At 40.1% G+C, this 14,300-nt stretch overlaps 1 protein-coding gene across 1 annotated transcript in view; it reads right to left on the minus strand.

Annotated features, from left to right (window-relative positions):
* LOC134745373 (tRNA dimethylallyltransferase) overlaps positions 1 to 14,300 on the minus strand; it is a 331,000-nt gene that overhangs the window by 4,640 nt on the left and 312,060 nt on the right. The window contains exon 5 of the mRNA XM_063679408.1: positions 5,050 to 5,165. Within this exon, the coding sequence (XP_063535478.1) occupies positions 5,050 to 5,165 (116 nt within the window). The remainder of the gene's footprint in view (positions 1 to 5,049; positions 5,166 to 14,300) is intronic.

The following is a 14,300-nucleotide window of genomic DNA, read 5'->3' on the forward strand; positions in this document are numbered from 1 at the left end:
AAAAATCTCATAGCAAACTAAATTTGAGCATATTATGCACACAAATTAGCAGGCACTTCGTTAATTATCTCAATTCAACCCCGCTTTTTACTTTCTTAAGGGATGATTTTCGGGATAAAAACTATCCTATGTCCTTCTCAGGGACTTAACCTATCTCTATGCCAAATTTCATCTAAAGCGGTTCAGCGGTTTAAACGTGAAGAGGGAACACACAGACAGACAGACTTTCGCATTTATAATATTAGTATGGATCCATCTAAATCGGTTCAGCGGTTTAAGCGTGAAGAGGGAACACACAGACAGAAAGACAGACAGACAGACTATCGCATTTATAATATTAGTATGGATGGATTATCTGCGAGATTCTATGTATTGTATTAAGGGGCCCACTGACTATCAGTCCGCCGGACGATATCGGCCTGTCAGTTAGAACAAAAATTTGACAGTTCCGAACAACTGACAGGCCGATATCGTCCGGCGGACTGATAGTCAGTGGGCCCCTTAATAGTTATTTTATTGGGATTTTGTACTTGTAAAAATGCATGGGGACTTATAAGGACTCAATAGGCCTAGCACATGATTGGCGCGACAGTATGTAGCCGCAAAATAGGCTACCCGTCTTTTTCAAACTGTATTAATTAAAGAGGGATGGGTAATCTATCTCGCGGCGATATACTGTCGCGCCAATCATGTGCTAGCCCGGCTGTAGAGCTTATAATGTAGCTATAGTTGGTCAAGCAAATCTTGTCAGTAAATAGAAACAAAAAAACAGCACCGGCACTGGCACTGGTGTGCAAGACAAAGACAGTATGACTCTCCGTCTACGCCCGTAATGAGACAGTCCCTTGACAAACTATATACCTATCAATGAATCGCTGCGTTTGATCGATGACGATCAAAATGCTTTATCAACGACCGACGATTAACGCCAAACGATGCATCGATCGACGATCGATCGTTTATGTTAACATTTTTAACAAGAGCGGGATATTGATACTTGTTGTGTTTTTGACTAACCCGGGAAAAAACAAACAATTTACCTGGACGCGTAAAACAGACTGTATTTTTTGATGTTATTTTTTCTAGTTGTTTGTTGTTCTAAAAAAATATTAAGAATACTTAATACACAACAGGTACTTTAGTGCATACTACGTGTATCATTAAATAACACCACAAAATATGTGCCGTTTTTAAGCAAAAGGTACCACATTGTCGCTTGACATAAGGACGCTATGACAGGTTTTTCGTATAAAGATACAAGCAAGTTTCGTCCTTATGGTAAGCGACAATGTGGTACCTTTTGATTGAATTCGTTAGATCAAAGATAGATATAACTCCGTAATAGATAGATACAGTCTAAGGAAAAAACGTGCCTCGAAAATCAAGAAAATTTGATTCTAGTTCAGAGGGCGCTACTAGTTTTGGCCTACAGTCGAATAGAATGGCGTTGACGGTTTAGTTTGTTATTTAACAATTTTAACGCATATCAGTGAAAGAACATGGGTCAAAATCATAAAAATAATTAATGCAAATAAAAAAAATCATTTATCTATATTTAAATACATTCTATCGTATTTTTATAAATCTTCATTTTTAGTTTTAAAGTGTGTCGACAGATGGCAGTGAAGTTACTGGGGTTACAAAATTTACTATGACAGTACCGCTCTAGTATAAGTTACTCTATGGTTAGATATAATAACTTCAAAATTAGCCTTAAAATAAAACATAATTTGTACCTGTTACCCCTAAAAATCACTTAACTCGTAACAGTCTATAATGTCGATCGTTAATAATTAATAATAATACTCGATATCGTTAATCGCTACCACCGTAGTCAATTATAAAAGAGAAAAAACTTCTGTTACACGTGTATTCCAAACTATAAACTCACGTAACCCACGTCCAATGACTAAAAAATAATCAGTCCGCCGACCCTTTGCGGGAGATAATGTCACTCGTCAACTAAAATAGTCGTCATTAGTCACTATACTGATATACAGAATTAGGAAGAGTAACTGACAACAGTTTAAAAAAAGTGATTCTGTCGTATTTAATTAAAAATATGACCAAGGAGCCATTTTATGTAAATATTTAAAACCGGCTGTGCATGTTGGGCTTGGGGAGACATTATTTTTTCGGAGCTATTATTTCCAAAAATATTCACTTTACCAAAAGCCGGCCAAGTGCGAGTAGGACTTGCGCACGAAGAGTTCCGTACCATTACGCGAAAAACGGCAAAAAAATCACGTTTGTTGTATGGGAGCCCCACTTAAATATTTATTTTATTCTGTTTTTAGTATTTTTTGTAATAGCGGCAACAGAAATACATCATCTGTGAAAATTTCAACTGTCTAGCTATCACGGTTCGTGAGATACAGCCTGGTGATAGACAGACAGCGGAGTCTTAGTAATAGGGTCCCGTTTTTACCCTAAACATGTTTGTATTCGTTTTGAAAGACCTTTTCAACGACATCGATATTGAATTAAGTTTCCAAATCGATCTTTTGTATCTAATGTCTACAGAAAAGACGTCGGTTTTCCCAAAACATTTTGACTCATTCGAACGATAGAGAGGCAAACAGACAGACGAGTACAGTCTTTAAGGACCATAGTCAATATCACGGGTAACCTGAGACCATAGACACTGGCGCGGACGTTGCCCGCCGGCCATATTGTTTTAGCGTGTTTATTCTAAGGGCTAATATTGTTAACCGAGAGATGGAGGGAAGGGAGGGTAATGATTTAGTGTATGTCAGTATTTCTTAGGTAATTTAATTTTTAGCCAAAATTGCATTTATTAAGAACGTATACGATATAAAAACGAAAATCGCTAATAATCAAATAATGTAAACAGTCTGTAATTGTTAAGTTAGGTAGGTTGAATAGTTGTTATTGCCAACCTACTGTGGCAAAAGACGAATCTCCAAGAGATGAATGGCATATATCTTCTTCTTAGTCATATAAGGAGTGGTTCAGAAAAAAAGTAGCAGTGAAATATCTGGTATATTTTTTATCTTTTGCTAATTAAGAAGCAGTTAAATTTCTTAGTAATATGTACATATATATACTATAAAATAACAATAAAATAATATTAAGAAATATGAGATTGTTTGATTTTTCTCATTTTTATTGCAATGTACTTAGAAAACTTTTGAACAACGCAATTTGACAATCTTGCCGTTTCCACAATGCCACAATTGCATTTCCATTTTCACAACTTGTTTTATGCTTTTAGGAATATCATGTTACAAATAAGTTATACCAATTAAATGGATATCTTGGGTAGTCAGGAAGTCTCTCAAATCTAACCTCTGACAGAGGTTTTTCTATGGGAGACAAATTTCTGTAAAAATGGCAAATACACAAAAGTAGAAATTCCACGTAACTGCCTCAAAAGTGAAGTCAAGTCAAAAAAGTTAAATATTGAACAAAATACATTTTAATAAGGTAATTATTAGCTCATCAAACTTAAAGATAAAACTATGTTTATGAGAAACAACTCATAAATTCTCTCAGAAGACGCTGTTCAAAAAGTGTTAGGAGAGATCTGATGTAATATAAAAAGCGAAGATTTGAATTCGCCCTTTTATTTTAAATGTTAGTATTTGATTTTATAGAATAGTATCTACAGATTACTATAAAAAATGCACTGCTTAAGGCGGTTCCCTGAGCCAGAAGGCGAAAAATCTCCTTACATGATCATGTTTTTCTAAGAGGCGTTGATATTAGTAGACGTGGAAAAAATATATGTAGTTCTTGACTATATTATCTTTAATAACATAGCTTTCGATACACGAATTATGACACTTCGCTCGATACAATTAATTCCCAAAGTAACCTCTATCTCGGACTTTTAATCCAACTTTACTCGGTTATTTATTATGTGATACTATAAACAAAAAAAGAAGAAAAAACAATCTTATAAATAGTAATTTCATAGCCTTCGAATTTCGATATTGTAAGGTAACGTTTTTAAAATAAATAAAAATCGACAAAATTCGATCAAAATTGACACTTGGCGTGCATTATCTTTCCCGTTCTTTCTTGCGAAATGTGACAGTGACAGCGGCAAACCGATGGAACGGCCTTAAAAATTGTCACAAAATACAATGAAAAATCCACATAATGTGCTACCACTATTTTTCCGAACCACTCCTTACTCTTGTCAGAGTAGTATACTTACCTACTATGAATTATCTCAAATGATTTTTTCGTCAAAACCGTACGGCGTTAAACAAAAGGCATTGTTTCTTTTGTGCACCGCGGCGGCTACCTCATTTCTCATTAGTGTAAAGGATCACGCCCGTAAAGGCAATTTTAGCGTGCTACACATAGGGCTAAAAATTAACGTAAGTAACAGCTTTTTGCTATCTCCGAATATTGCTACCTGTCGCCCTACATTACCATGTCAATTTAGAATGTTGTTATCTGAATTTGAACAATAAAAGTAGAACGCTAAAATTGCCTTTTAAACGGGCGTGATCCTTTTCACCGATGAGAAATGAGGTAGCCACCGCAGCGCACAAAAGAAACAATACCTTTTGTTTAAGGTTTGGGGGGACAATCATTTGAGATAATTCGTACTATAGGAGTAAACTCTTTATTTTACAAAAAGACATAGTAGTCGTGGTCATTGTGGTCGTCGTATGGCCTTTTTTATTGTTTCCCGCTTGCTTCTCTATTTATCGCATTCCGCACGCACATATTTAAGGGTGACGTTGAGAACCTTCACTTGCTCGGTCCATCGCATTGACCGCAATCTGGGCCTCTGGGGCTTGTATCATCCACTCTGTCCTGAACAACAAGCCTCTATAATAACATATATATGGCATCTATATGGTAAGCATTTCCACACTCGAAAAATAAAAAACCCACCAAGTATGTCCTACAGGAGTGAGTCTGGCGTCATAGTAGACCACAAAAATTTGGCGTCATGGCAGGCCTTTCTTGTTGGTGGGAGATTGCTTAAAGATACAGAAAAAGCCAAAGAACTGAGCAAAGACCTCCTCCATCTGCTGGCTTTATATATTGAGTATGGAGGTAACTCACTTTCCATTCTTGAGCCTCTGCTTGTTGTGCCGCTGGTGGAAGTCGAGTAACTCGCCGATGAGGCCCTGTTCCAACATGGCGTCTACGCGCTTGTCCAAACGCTCGTCATGGACTTTCTGAAATAAAGAAATAATAATAGGCTAGATGACAAATTTTCATTAATGGTATCAATCGATCAGGTTTATTTTTAGGATCAAATGTCTATAATGGGACCCAGGACCCATTGCATTAAAGCAATAAAAAAGTCCGAAATGATAGTCAAAGCCCGACAGTCATACTTCACTCGCGCAAAGCTTCTCTAGTCCCCGGCAAGCTCGGCCGAATTGCATCTTCCCATACAAACGTAGTTCCGCTCTCATATTAAAACTACGTGTTGGTTTGTAATGACACTTTGCACATACAATGACATGAGGTATATCTAGGTCTGAAATTAGTTTACATAGCTCCAGTTTATAAAACAACGAAATAGAGCAAAAACAAGTTTTGTATGAAAAACTTAAATTCGCTGTATTTTTTTTACTATAGTATCTGAAGCAACATAAACTAATTACAGACATAGATATACCTTATCCTATTGTAAGTATAAAGTTTCAGAGCAATCTAGCTAGTCGTTTTAAAATGAGAGCGGAACTACGTTTGTATGGAAAACCGAGCTTGCCGGAGACCCTTAAGTCAGATAGCAAACAATTTCTGAGGCACCCAGGAAAACCTAATATGTAGAAGCAATACTTTTCCCGTGTGGTCTCATCCAGTACTGTTGAAGCTGATTGTACCTTAGTACAAAGGCGTCGACACATTGTTTCGCTATCGTTACTATTTAAATCAGGCATCGTTCGGTCGATAAATCACTTCATTCATGATTGATAGTCCGTTCACTACCTGTGTTAGACCATTGTTAGCCGTTTATTATGAAACAAAGATTATTAAAGAGCTGGCCTACGCTTAACAAACTAGAACCTAGAAATACTTAAATGAAAAATGGAAACATTCTTTCGGATGCGTTTCGTGCGTAAAGGAATATTCAATACCTACATCTGTACTTGTAGAGAGTAAACATGAGAGGAAACAAAGAATACGTGCCATGGCTCGTCAAAAACAAAATGGTATCCGAAATCAGAACACAAACGTCAAAATTTCGGCGCGAAAGTCAAACGCCATTTTGAAAAAGCTTTTTTATTACCACTCTTGAGTCAGCATCCTGGTTATTGGCCGTTCTCCCACGAGGGCAAGTCTTGACAGGCCGCGATCATCGTCCGTCGTGGTTCGTAGACCTCGGTAAAAAGTGTTGCCAGAGATCAAATGAAATTGTGCGCGCGTTGTTACTACGCTCTGTTATCACATACGAAAATGACAGTTCCTTGATTTGATTTGAAAAAAAAAAGTTATAGCGAGGGTTCAAAAAGCGAAATCTTGAGCGTTGCGAGGGTTTCAAGGCACGAGAGTTAAGCAAACGTTTTGCTATCGTGTGAAACACACAATTTTTAGAGTTCCGTACCCAAAGGGTAAAAACGGGACGGGGAAGGGTAAAAAACCGCCAAGTGCGAGTCGGTCTCGCGCACCGAGGGTTCCGTACTTTTTTAGTATTTGTTGTAATAGCGGCAACAGAAATACATCATCTGTGAAAATTTCTATCACGGTTCATGAGATACAGCCTGGTGACAGACAGACAGACGGACAGCGGAGTCTTAGTAATAGGCGCCCGTTTTTACCCTTTGGGTACGGAACCCTAAAAAGGGCAGCCATTTAGCCAGCCACTTATTGTCCCATTTCGTTAATACATAATATTTATGTAGTAATTTAGGCTTGTAACACAAGACAGTTTAATAAAGATTCATTATGACAAAAAAACGCTTGAATTGTTTGCAAACTTGAAGATGAACCGTTTAATGAACCCGAATGTCATGGCCGTTGCAAAAACCGGCGTATTTCCTACGGTTAGGTAATCAAAACATTAAATGACTAGTGAGGGGCTAAATGTAAACGATTACGATTATTACGAATAAGAACATAAACAATATGTACTCGTATGTATGTATTTTAGATGTAGACTTAAAGAATTAAATTGAATTGAATAATGGTTGTACTAATCTATAAATAATGAAATTTGTTAATGTTAACGGCAGCAGTCATGGAACATTTAAGTGAAAATTTTGAGTATTTTGATATGTGTCGTTTTCAAGCAAAAGGTACCACATTGTCGCTTGCCATAAGGACGCTCTGACAGGTTATTCGTATAAAGATAAATACAAGCAATTTTCGTCCTTATGGTAAGCGACAATGTGGTACCTTTTGATTGAAAACGTCACATATTTTCCCGACACCTATAAAATTTCTCTGTATGTTTTCAATGTATATAATGAATGATACTGCAATTGGTTTACAAATCAAAACTATGTTTTTTTGCTCCAGTCATGGGTTCTATACAAAGAAAAATCAATGAAACATCAAACTTAAGCAGTTCTTGTTTATGGTAAAATGTTGCCAGTGTTTAAAAACTGATGATAAATAATTATTTTACAGGATTTGTCTATACTTACCATTGCCAGTGCCATTATGGGTGTTTACTATAAGTTATTTGTCAAAAAAGTTGTTTTTGGTAGGTACTTATTTCGCGAATAATTAATTGCCAAGTAATTGTATCGTTCAAAACACTATTCGAATAAAAATTTATTCAAACAATGCCCATCTCTATCGGTTACCTGCCTCGATATGATTGATGCCTGACTCAGTGCGATTGACCGTTCACAATTAATTTTTTACTTTTTTTTCGCGTAGGCAGCCTTTTTGCCCGCGCCTTTACATTTGGCGCGAACGCGTGATGTCAGCTGTCTGTGTGTTTTTCTTTATTTTTTCTAAACAAGTGTCTATAAAAAGCTGCCAGTTCTATCAATGATTGTTAATGGTTTCTTAGTCCAGTCAAACAAGTGTAGTCATATCATATTATCGCATTGAAAATCGAAAACGTTGCAAATGAGGGGTGGTGCGCTGCATTACATACGACAGCAACATCAGTATCTAAAAACCGGCCAAGTGAGAGTAGGACTCGCGCACCGAGGGTTCCGTACCTTTTAGTATTTGTTGTTATAGCGGCAACAGAAATACATCATCTGTGAAAATTTCAACTATCTAGCTATCACGGTTCATGAAATACAGCCTGGTGACAGATAGACAGACGGACAGACGGACAGCGGAGTCTTAGTAATAGGGTCCCGTTTTTACCCTTTGGATACGGAACCCTAAAAAAATCATCCATGAAGAGGGTGAAAAGGGGGGAAATTTACAGAAATTATTATTTAATATATCGGAGTCTAAGTAAAGTTAAAAATCTAATATAATAAAATTTTGCAAGTAGCAGAATTATTGTCATAACTGGGTCAAAATTCTTTTCGTTGTCTTGTAAATTTATACCCAAAAGATGTGACGGAGTGGAGTTTTTTGTATGGGGTGAAATTTAGTTTTTAATTTTTCTCAAGAGAATTATAATCTATAGCACTTATTTTTTTTATTTATTTGATAAAAGACAAAAATAGGTGCGTGACAGTGGTAAGAAACAAGACAACGAAAATAATTTTGACCCAACTACCAAACCTTTTCAACTGAAGTATCTCTCAATAAAAAGCTTTCCCACAAAAAACTAGATCGGTATAAAATGAGCATGCGCGAGGCTTCCATATTTGACACAATGAGTCCGCGGTGATACAGTCTGGCAAAAAATAGTAGAAATTAAAAAGTGGCAACACTATAGTGCCGTCTCTTTCAAATCAATTTAAGGAAAACGGGACGACACTACAGTGTTGCCAACTTGCCACTTTTTAATTTCTACTCTTTTTTGCCAGACTGAGTGATGATCTCGACTTATGAATCGATACGTAGCATCACATATAGTATCGTAGGTGCTCAAGATTTTAACCACGCTTTTATGAGGCCAAAAAAATAAAATAATGTTATATGAATTATAATAAATTTAGGTCAATGGTTACTGAGTGGGACCCACGGAGCACCATAGACGGTGCAGGCCGGGGTTCAGGCAGACCAAAAAGAAGATGGCGGGACGACTGAGGGCTAACGCGTATGAATTCGCCGCTAGGGGCGCTAGTGTAGATGGTGGTCTTTTCCATAGTTCGAAATGTCAAATGTCACTTGTCACTTCAATGACTGACAGCTGTTCTTTAGTCTTTTGGACCACCATCAACAGAGGCGCCAACTGGTGAGCAAAAAAACGATAGCCCTCCTTGGACGCATTCTACCCCAAATGGTGGGAAAATGCCGATGACAGGGTCGAGTGGAGAAAACGAGGGGAGGCCTTTGCCCAGCAGTGGGACACCAAAGTAGGCTAATAAAAAAATAAATATATATTATTTATTTAATAAACTAGCAGCTCTTGCAGCTGATGCGTGTATATCGAGCACTTGTATTTTATTTTGCACTTTTCAAAGTTCTAAAATGTGTATCTAGTCTATTTTTGAAAGTGTTCAATTTTCAAAAATAGACTAGATAACTATTTTACTAGTTAGATACACTCTATTTCGCAAAAAAAAAATCTTTTTTAGAGTTTTTGAATGTACATAAAAAGTAAATGCTATTGGTAAAGCTTTTTTAATTGGCCACTAAAATTACATATATTAGTTACATTTGTATTCATTTTCTAAGAAACGTTACAACAAACAAAAAGCTCTAAGCTTAATAGCATCGATCGCAGACGTTTCTGCTTGTTAAAAATTAATATAGAATGTGTAGCACATCGTAACTGGTGAATTTCCAATATGACGGAACTCCGGTGGCCGTTTAAGAAGTGTAACACTCTTACGGTAGATGTCGCTAGGGTCCCCTAGACCCATATAGTGGGAAAATTTGCTGACTATGGATTGAGGTCTTGGTGGTGGCTCAGTTGGCAGAGCGCTGGAGTATCGATCCAGAGGCCGTGAGTTCAAGTCTCACCCAAGGCAGTAATTTTTCCACTTTTAAATTTATTCTAAACAAAAAGCTGTTAAACCTCTCAAAACTATATTTCATTTCAGCTAACTCACGTATTTTTAGTCACTCGCGCGACATGTTTCGGAGAGCCTAGGTCTCCATTTTAATCATAATGATAATCATAATCATAATCATAACAAGCACTAACCGTGCATGAGGCATGAGTGAGTAGCGGCATAGAGTAACTTAAACTAGAGCGGTACTGTCATAGTAAATTTTGTAACCCCAGTAAACAGTGTTGGCCGTAATTGTTAATTTTAATTAACCATTGATCAATTTTATTAACCATTAGTTCCGCCATTAACCAATTGCATTAAAGTTAATTCGGATTAAAGTTAATTCGGATTAAATTTTTGAGACGTTAATGGCCATTGAAGTTAATTCGGATTAACTTTAATTCGGATTAACTTCAATGGGCATGAAAGTCAAATAATTAATCCGAATTACTCTCAATTTGGATTAACGTCTAATAAAATTACATTCGTGATATTTTAAAATGAGAGAGCAAAATGACCCTGACTGAACCCTGGCAGTAGTAGCAGTACCTACCTACTACCTAGTAGAATTCTGGTTTGGTGCAACACAGACATACGCAGTTTTGGTCATTTAAATCGTCTTGATGAGCACTTCGGAGAGCCGTACCCATGATAGAGCTGATGCTGAACCCTGGCAGTACCTAATGGATCTAAGGTTTGGTGCAACATAGGCACAGGCTGTTTTAGTCATCCGACTCGTCTTGATGAGCACTTCGGAGAGCCATACCCATGATAGAGCTGATGCTGAACCCTGGCAGTACCTAATGGATCTAAGGTTTGGTGCAACATAGGCACAGGCTGTTTTAGTCATCCGACTCGTCTTGATGAGCACTTCGGAGAGCCATACCCATGATAGAGCTGATGCTGAACCCTGGCAGTACCTAATGGATCTAAGGTTTGGTGCAACATAGGCACACGCTGTTTTAGTCATCCGACTCGTCTTGATGAGCACTTATGAGAGCAGTACCCATAATGGAGCTGATGCTGAACCCTGGCAGTACCTAGCGGAACTAAGGTTTGGTGCAACGTAGGCACACGCTGTTTTAGTCATCCGACTCGTCTTGATGAGCACTTAGGAGAGCAGTACCCATGATAGAGCTGATGCTGAACCCTGGCAGTACCTAGTGGATCTAAGGTTTGGTGCATCATAGGGACACGCTGTTTTAGTCACCCGACTCGTCTTGATAAGCACTTAGGAGAGCGGTACCCATGATAGAGCTGATGCTGAACCCTGGCAGTACCTAGTGGATCTAAGGTTTGGTGCAATATAGGCACACGCTGTTTTAGTCACCCGACTCGTCTTGATGAGCACTTAGGAGAGCAGTACCCATGATAGAGCTGATGCTGAACCCTGGCAGTACCTAGTGGATCTAAGGTTTGGTGCAACATAGGCACACGCTGTTTTAGTCACCCGACTCGTCTTGATGAGCACTTAGGAGAGCAGTACCCATGATAGAGCTGATGCTGAACCCTGGCAGTACCTAGTGGATCTAAGGTTTGGTGCAACATAGGCACACGCTGTTTTAGTCATCCGACTCGTCTTGATGAGCACTTATGAGAGCAGTACCCATAATGGAGCTGATGCTGAACCCTGGCAGTACCTAGCGGAACTAAGGTTTGGTGCAACGTAGGCACACGCTGTTTTAGTCATCCGACTCGTCTTGATGAGCACTTAGGAGAGCAGTACCCATGATAGAGCTGATGCTGAACCCTGGCAGTACCTAGTGGATCTAAGGTTTGGTGCATCATAGGGACACGCTGTTTTAGTCACCCGACTCGTCTTGATAAGCACTTAGGAGAGCGGTACCCATGATAGAGCTGATGCTGAACCCTGGCAGTACCTAGTGGATCTAGGGTTTGGTGCAACATAGGCACACGCTGTTTTAGTCACCCGACTCGTCTTGATGAGCACTTAGGAGAGCAGTACCCATAATGGAGCTGATGCTGAACCCTGGCAGTACATAGTGGATCTAAGGTTTGGTGCAACATAGGCACGCGCTGTTTAGGTCATCCGACTCGTCTTGATGAGCACTTAGAAGAGCAGTACCCATGATAGAGCTGATGCTGAACCCTGGCAGTACATAGTGGAACTAAGGTTTGGTGCAACATAGGCACGCGCTGTTTTGGTCATCCGACTCGTCTTGATGAGCACTTAGGAGAGCAGTACCCATGATAGAGCTGATGCTGAACCCTGGCAGTACCTAATGGATCTAAGGTTTGGTGCAACATAGGCACACGCTGTTTTAGTCATCCGACTCGTCTTGATGAGCACTTAGGAGAGCAGTACCCATGATAGAGCTGATGCTGAACCCTGGCAGTACCTAATGGATCTAAGGTTTGGTGCGACATAGGCACACGCTGTTTTAGTCATCCGACTCGTCTTGATGAGCACTTATGAGAGCAGTACCCATAATGGAGCTGATGCTGAACCCTGGCAGTACCTAGCGGAACTAAGGTTTGGTGCAACGTAGGCACACGCTGTTTTAGTCATCCGACTCGTCTTGATGAGCACTTAGGAGAGCAGTACCCATGATAGAGCTGATGCTGAACCCTGGCAGTACCTAGTGGATCTAAGGTTTGGTGCATCATAGGGACACGCTGTTTTAGTCACCCGACTCGTCTTGATAAGCACTTAGGAGAGCGGTACCCATGATAGAGCTGATGCTGAACCCTGGCAGTACCTAGTGGATCTAGGGTTTGGTGCAACATAGGCACACGCTGTTTTAGTCACCCGACTCGTCTTGATGAGCACTTAGGAGAGCAGTACCCATAATGGAGCTGATGCTGAACCCTGGCAGTACATAGTGGAACTAAGGTTTGGTGCAACATAGGCACGCGCTGTTTTGGTCATCCGACTCGTCTTGATGAGCACTTAGGAGAGCAGTACCCATGATAGAGCTGATGCTGAACCCTGGCAATACCTAGTGGATCTAAGGTTTGGTGCAACATAGGCACGCGCTGTTTAGGTCATCCGACTCGTCTTGATGAGCACTTAGAAGAGCAGTACCCATGATAGAGCTGATGCTGAACCCTGGCAGTACCTAGTGGGTCTAAGGTTTGGTGCAACATTGGCACACGCTGTTTTAGTCATCCGACTCGTCTTGATGAGCACTTAGGAGAGCAGTACCCATGATAGAGCTGATGCTGAACCCTGGCAGTACCTAATGGATCTAAGGTTTGGTGCAACATAGGCACACGCTGTTTTAGTCATCCGACTCGTCTTGATGAGCACTTAGGAGAGCAGTACCCATGATAGAGCTGATGCTGAACCCTGGCGTACCTAATGGATCTAAGGTTTGGTGCGACATAGGCACACGCTGTTTTAGTCATCCGACTCGTCTTGATGAGCACTTATGAGAGCAGTACCCATAATGGAGCTGATGCTGAACCCTGGCAGTACCTAGCGGAACTAAGGTTTGGTGCAACGTAGGCACACGCTGTTTTAGTCATCCGACTCGTCTTGATGAGCACTTAGGAGAGCAGTACCCATGATAGAGCTGATGCTGAACCCTGGCAGTACCTAGTGGATCTAAGGTTTGGTGCATCATAGGGACACGCTGTTTTAGTCACCCGACTCGTCTTGATAAGCACTTAGGAGAGCGGTACCCATGATAGAGCTGATGCTGAACCCTGGCAGTACCTAGTGGATCTAGGGTTTGGTGCAACATAGGCACACGCTGTTTTAGTCACCCGACTCGTCTTGATGAGCACTTAGGAGAGCAGTACCCATAATGGAGCTGATGCTGAACCCTGGCAGTACATAGTGGAACTAAGGTTTGGTGCAACATAGGCACGCGCTGTTTTGGTCATCCGACTCGTCTTGATGAGCACTTAGGAGAGCTGTACCCATGATAGAGCTGATGCTGAACCCTGGCAATACCTAGTGGATCTAAGGTAGGTGGTAAGGCTCTATCATGGGTACCGCTCTCCTAAGTGCTCATCAAGACGAGTCGGGTGACTAAAACAGCGTGTGCCTATGTTGCACCAAACCTTAGATCCACTAGGTACTGCCAGGGTTCAGCATCAGCTCTATCATGGGTACTGCTCTTCTAAGTGCTCATCAAGACGAGTCGGATGACCTAAACAGCGCGTGCCTATGTTGCACCAAACCTTAGATCCACTATGTACTGCCAGGGTTCAGCATCAGCTCCATTATGGGTACTGCTCTCCTAAGTGCTCATCAAGACGAGTCGGGTGACTAAAACAGCGTGTGCCTATGTTGCACCAAACCTTAGACCCACT

Source organism: Cydia strobilella, chromosome 11 (genome assembly GCF_947568885.1).
Source record: "Cydia strobilella chromosome 11, ilCydStro3.1, whole genome shotgun sequence".
Lineage (NCBI taxonomy): Eukaryota > Metazoa > Arthropoda > Insecta > Lepidoptera > Tortricidae > Cydia > Cydia strobilella.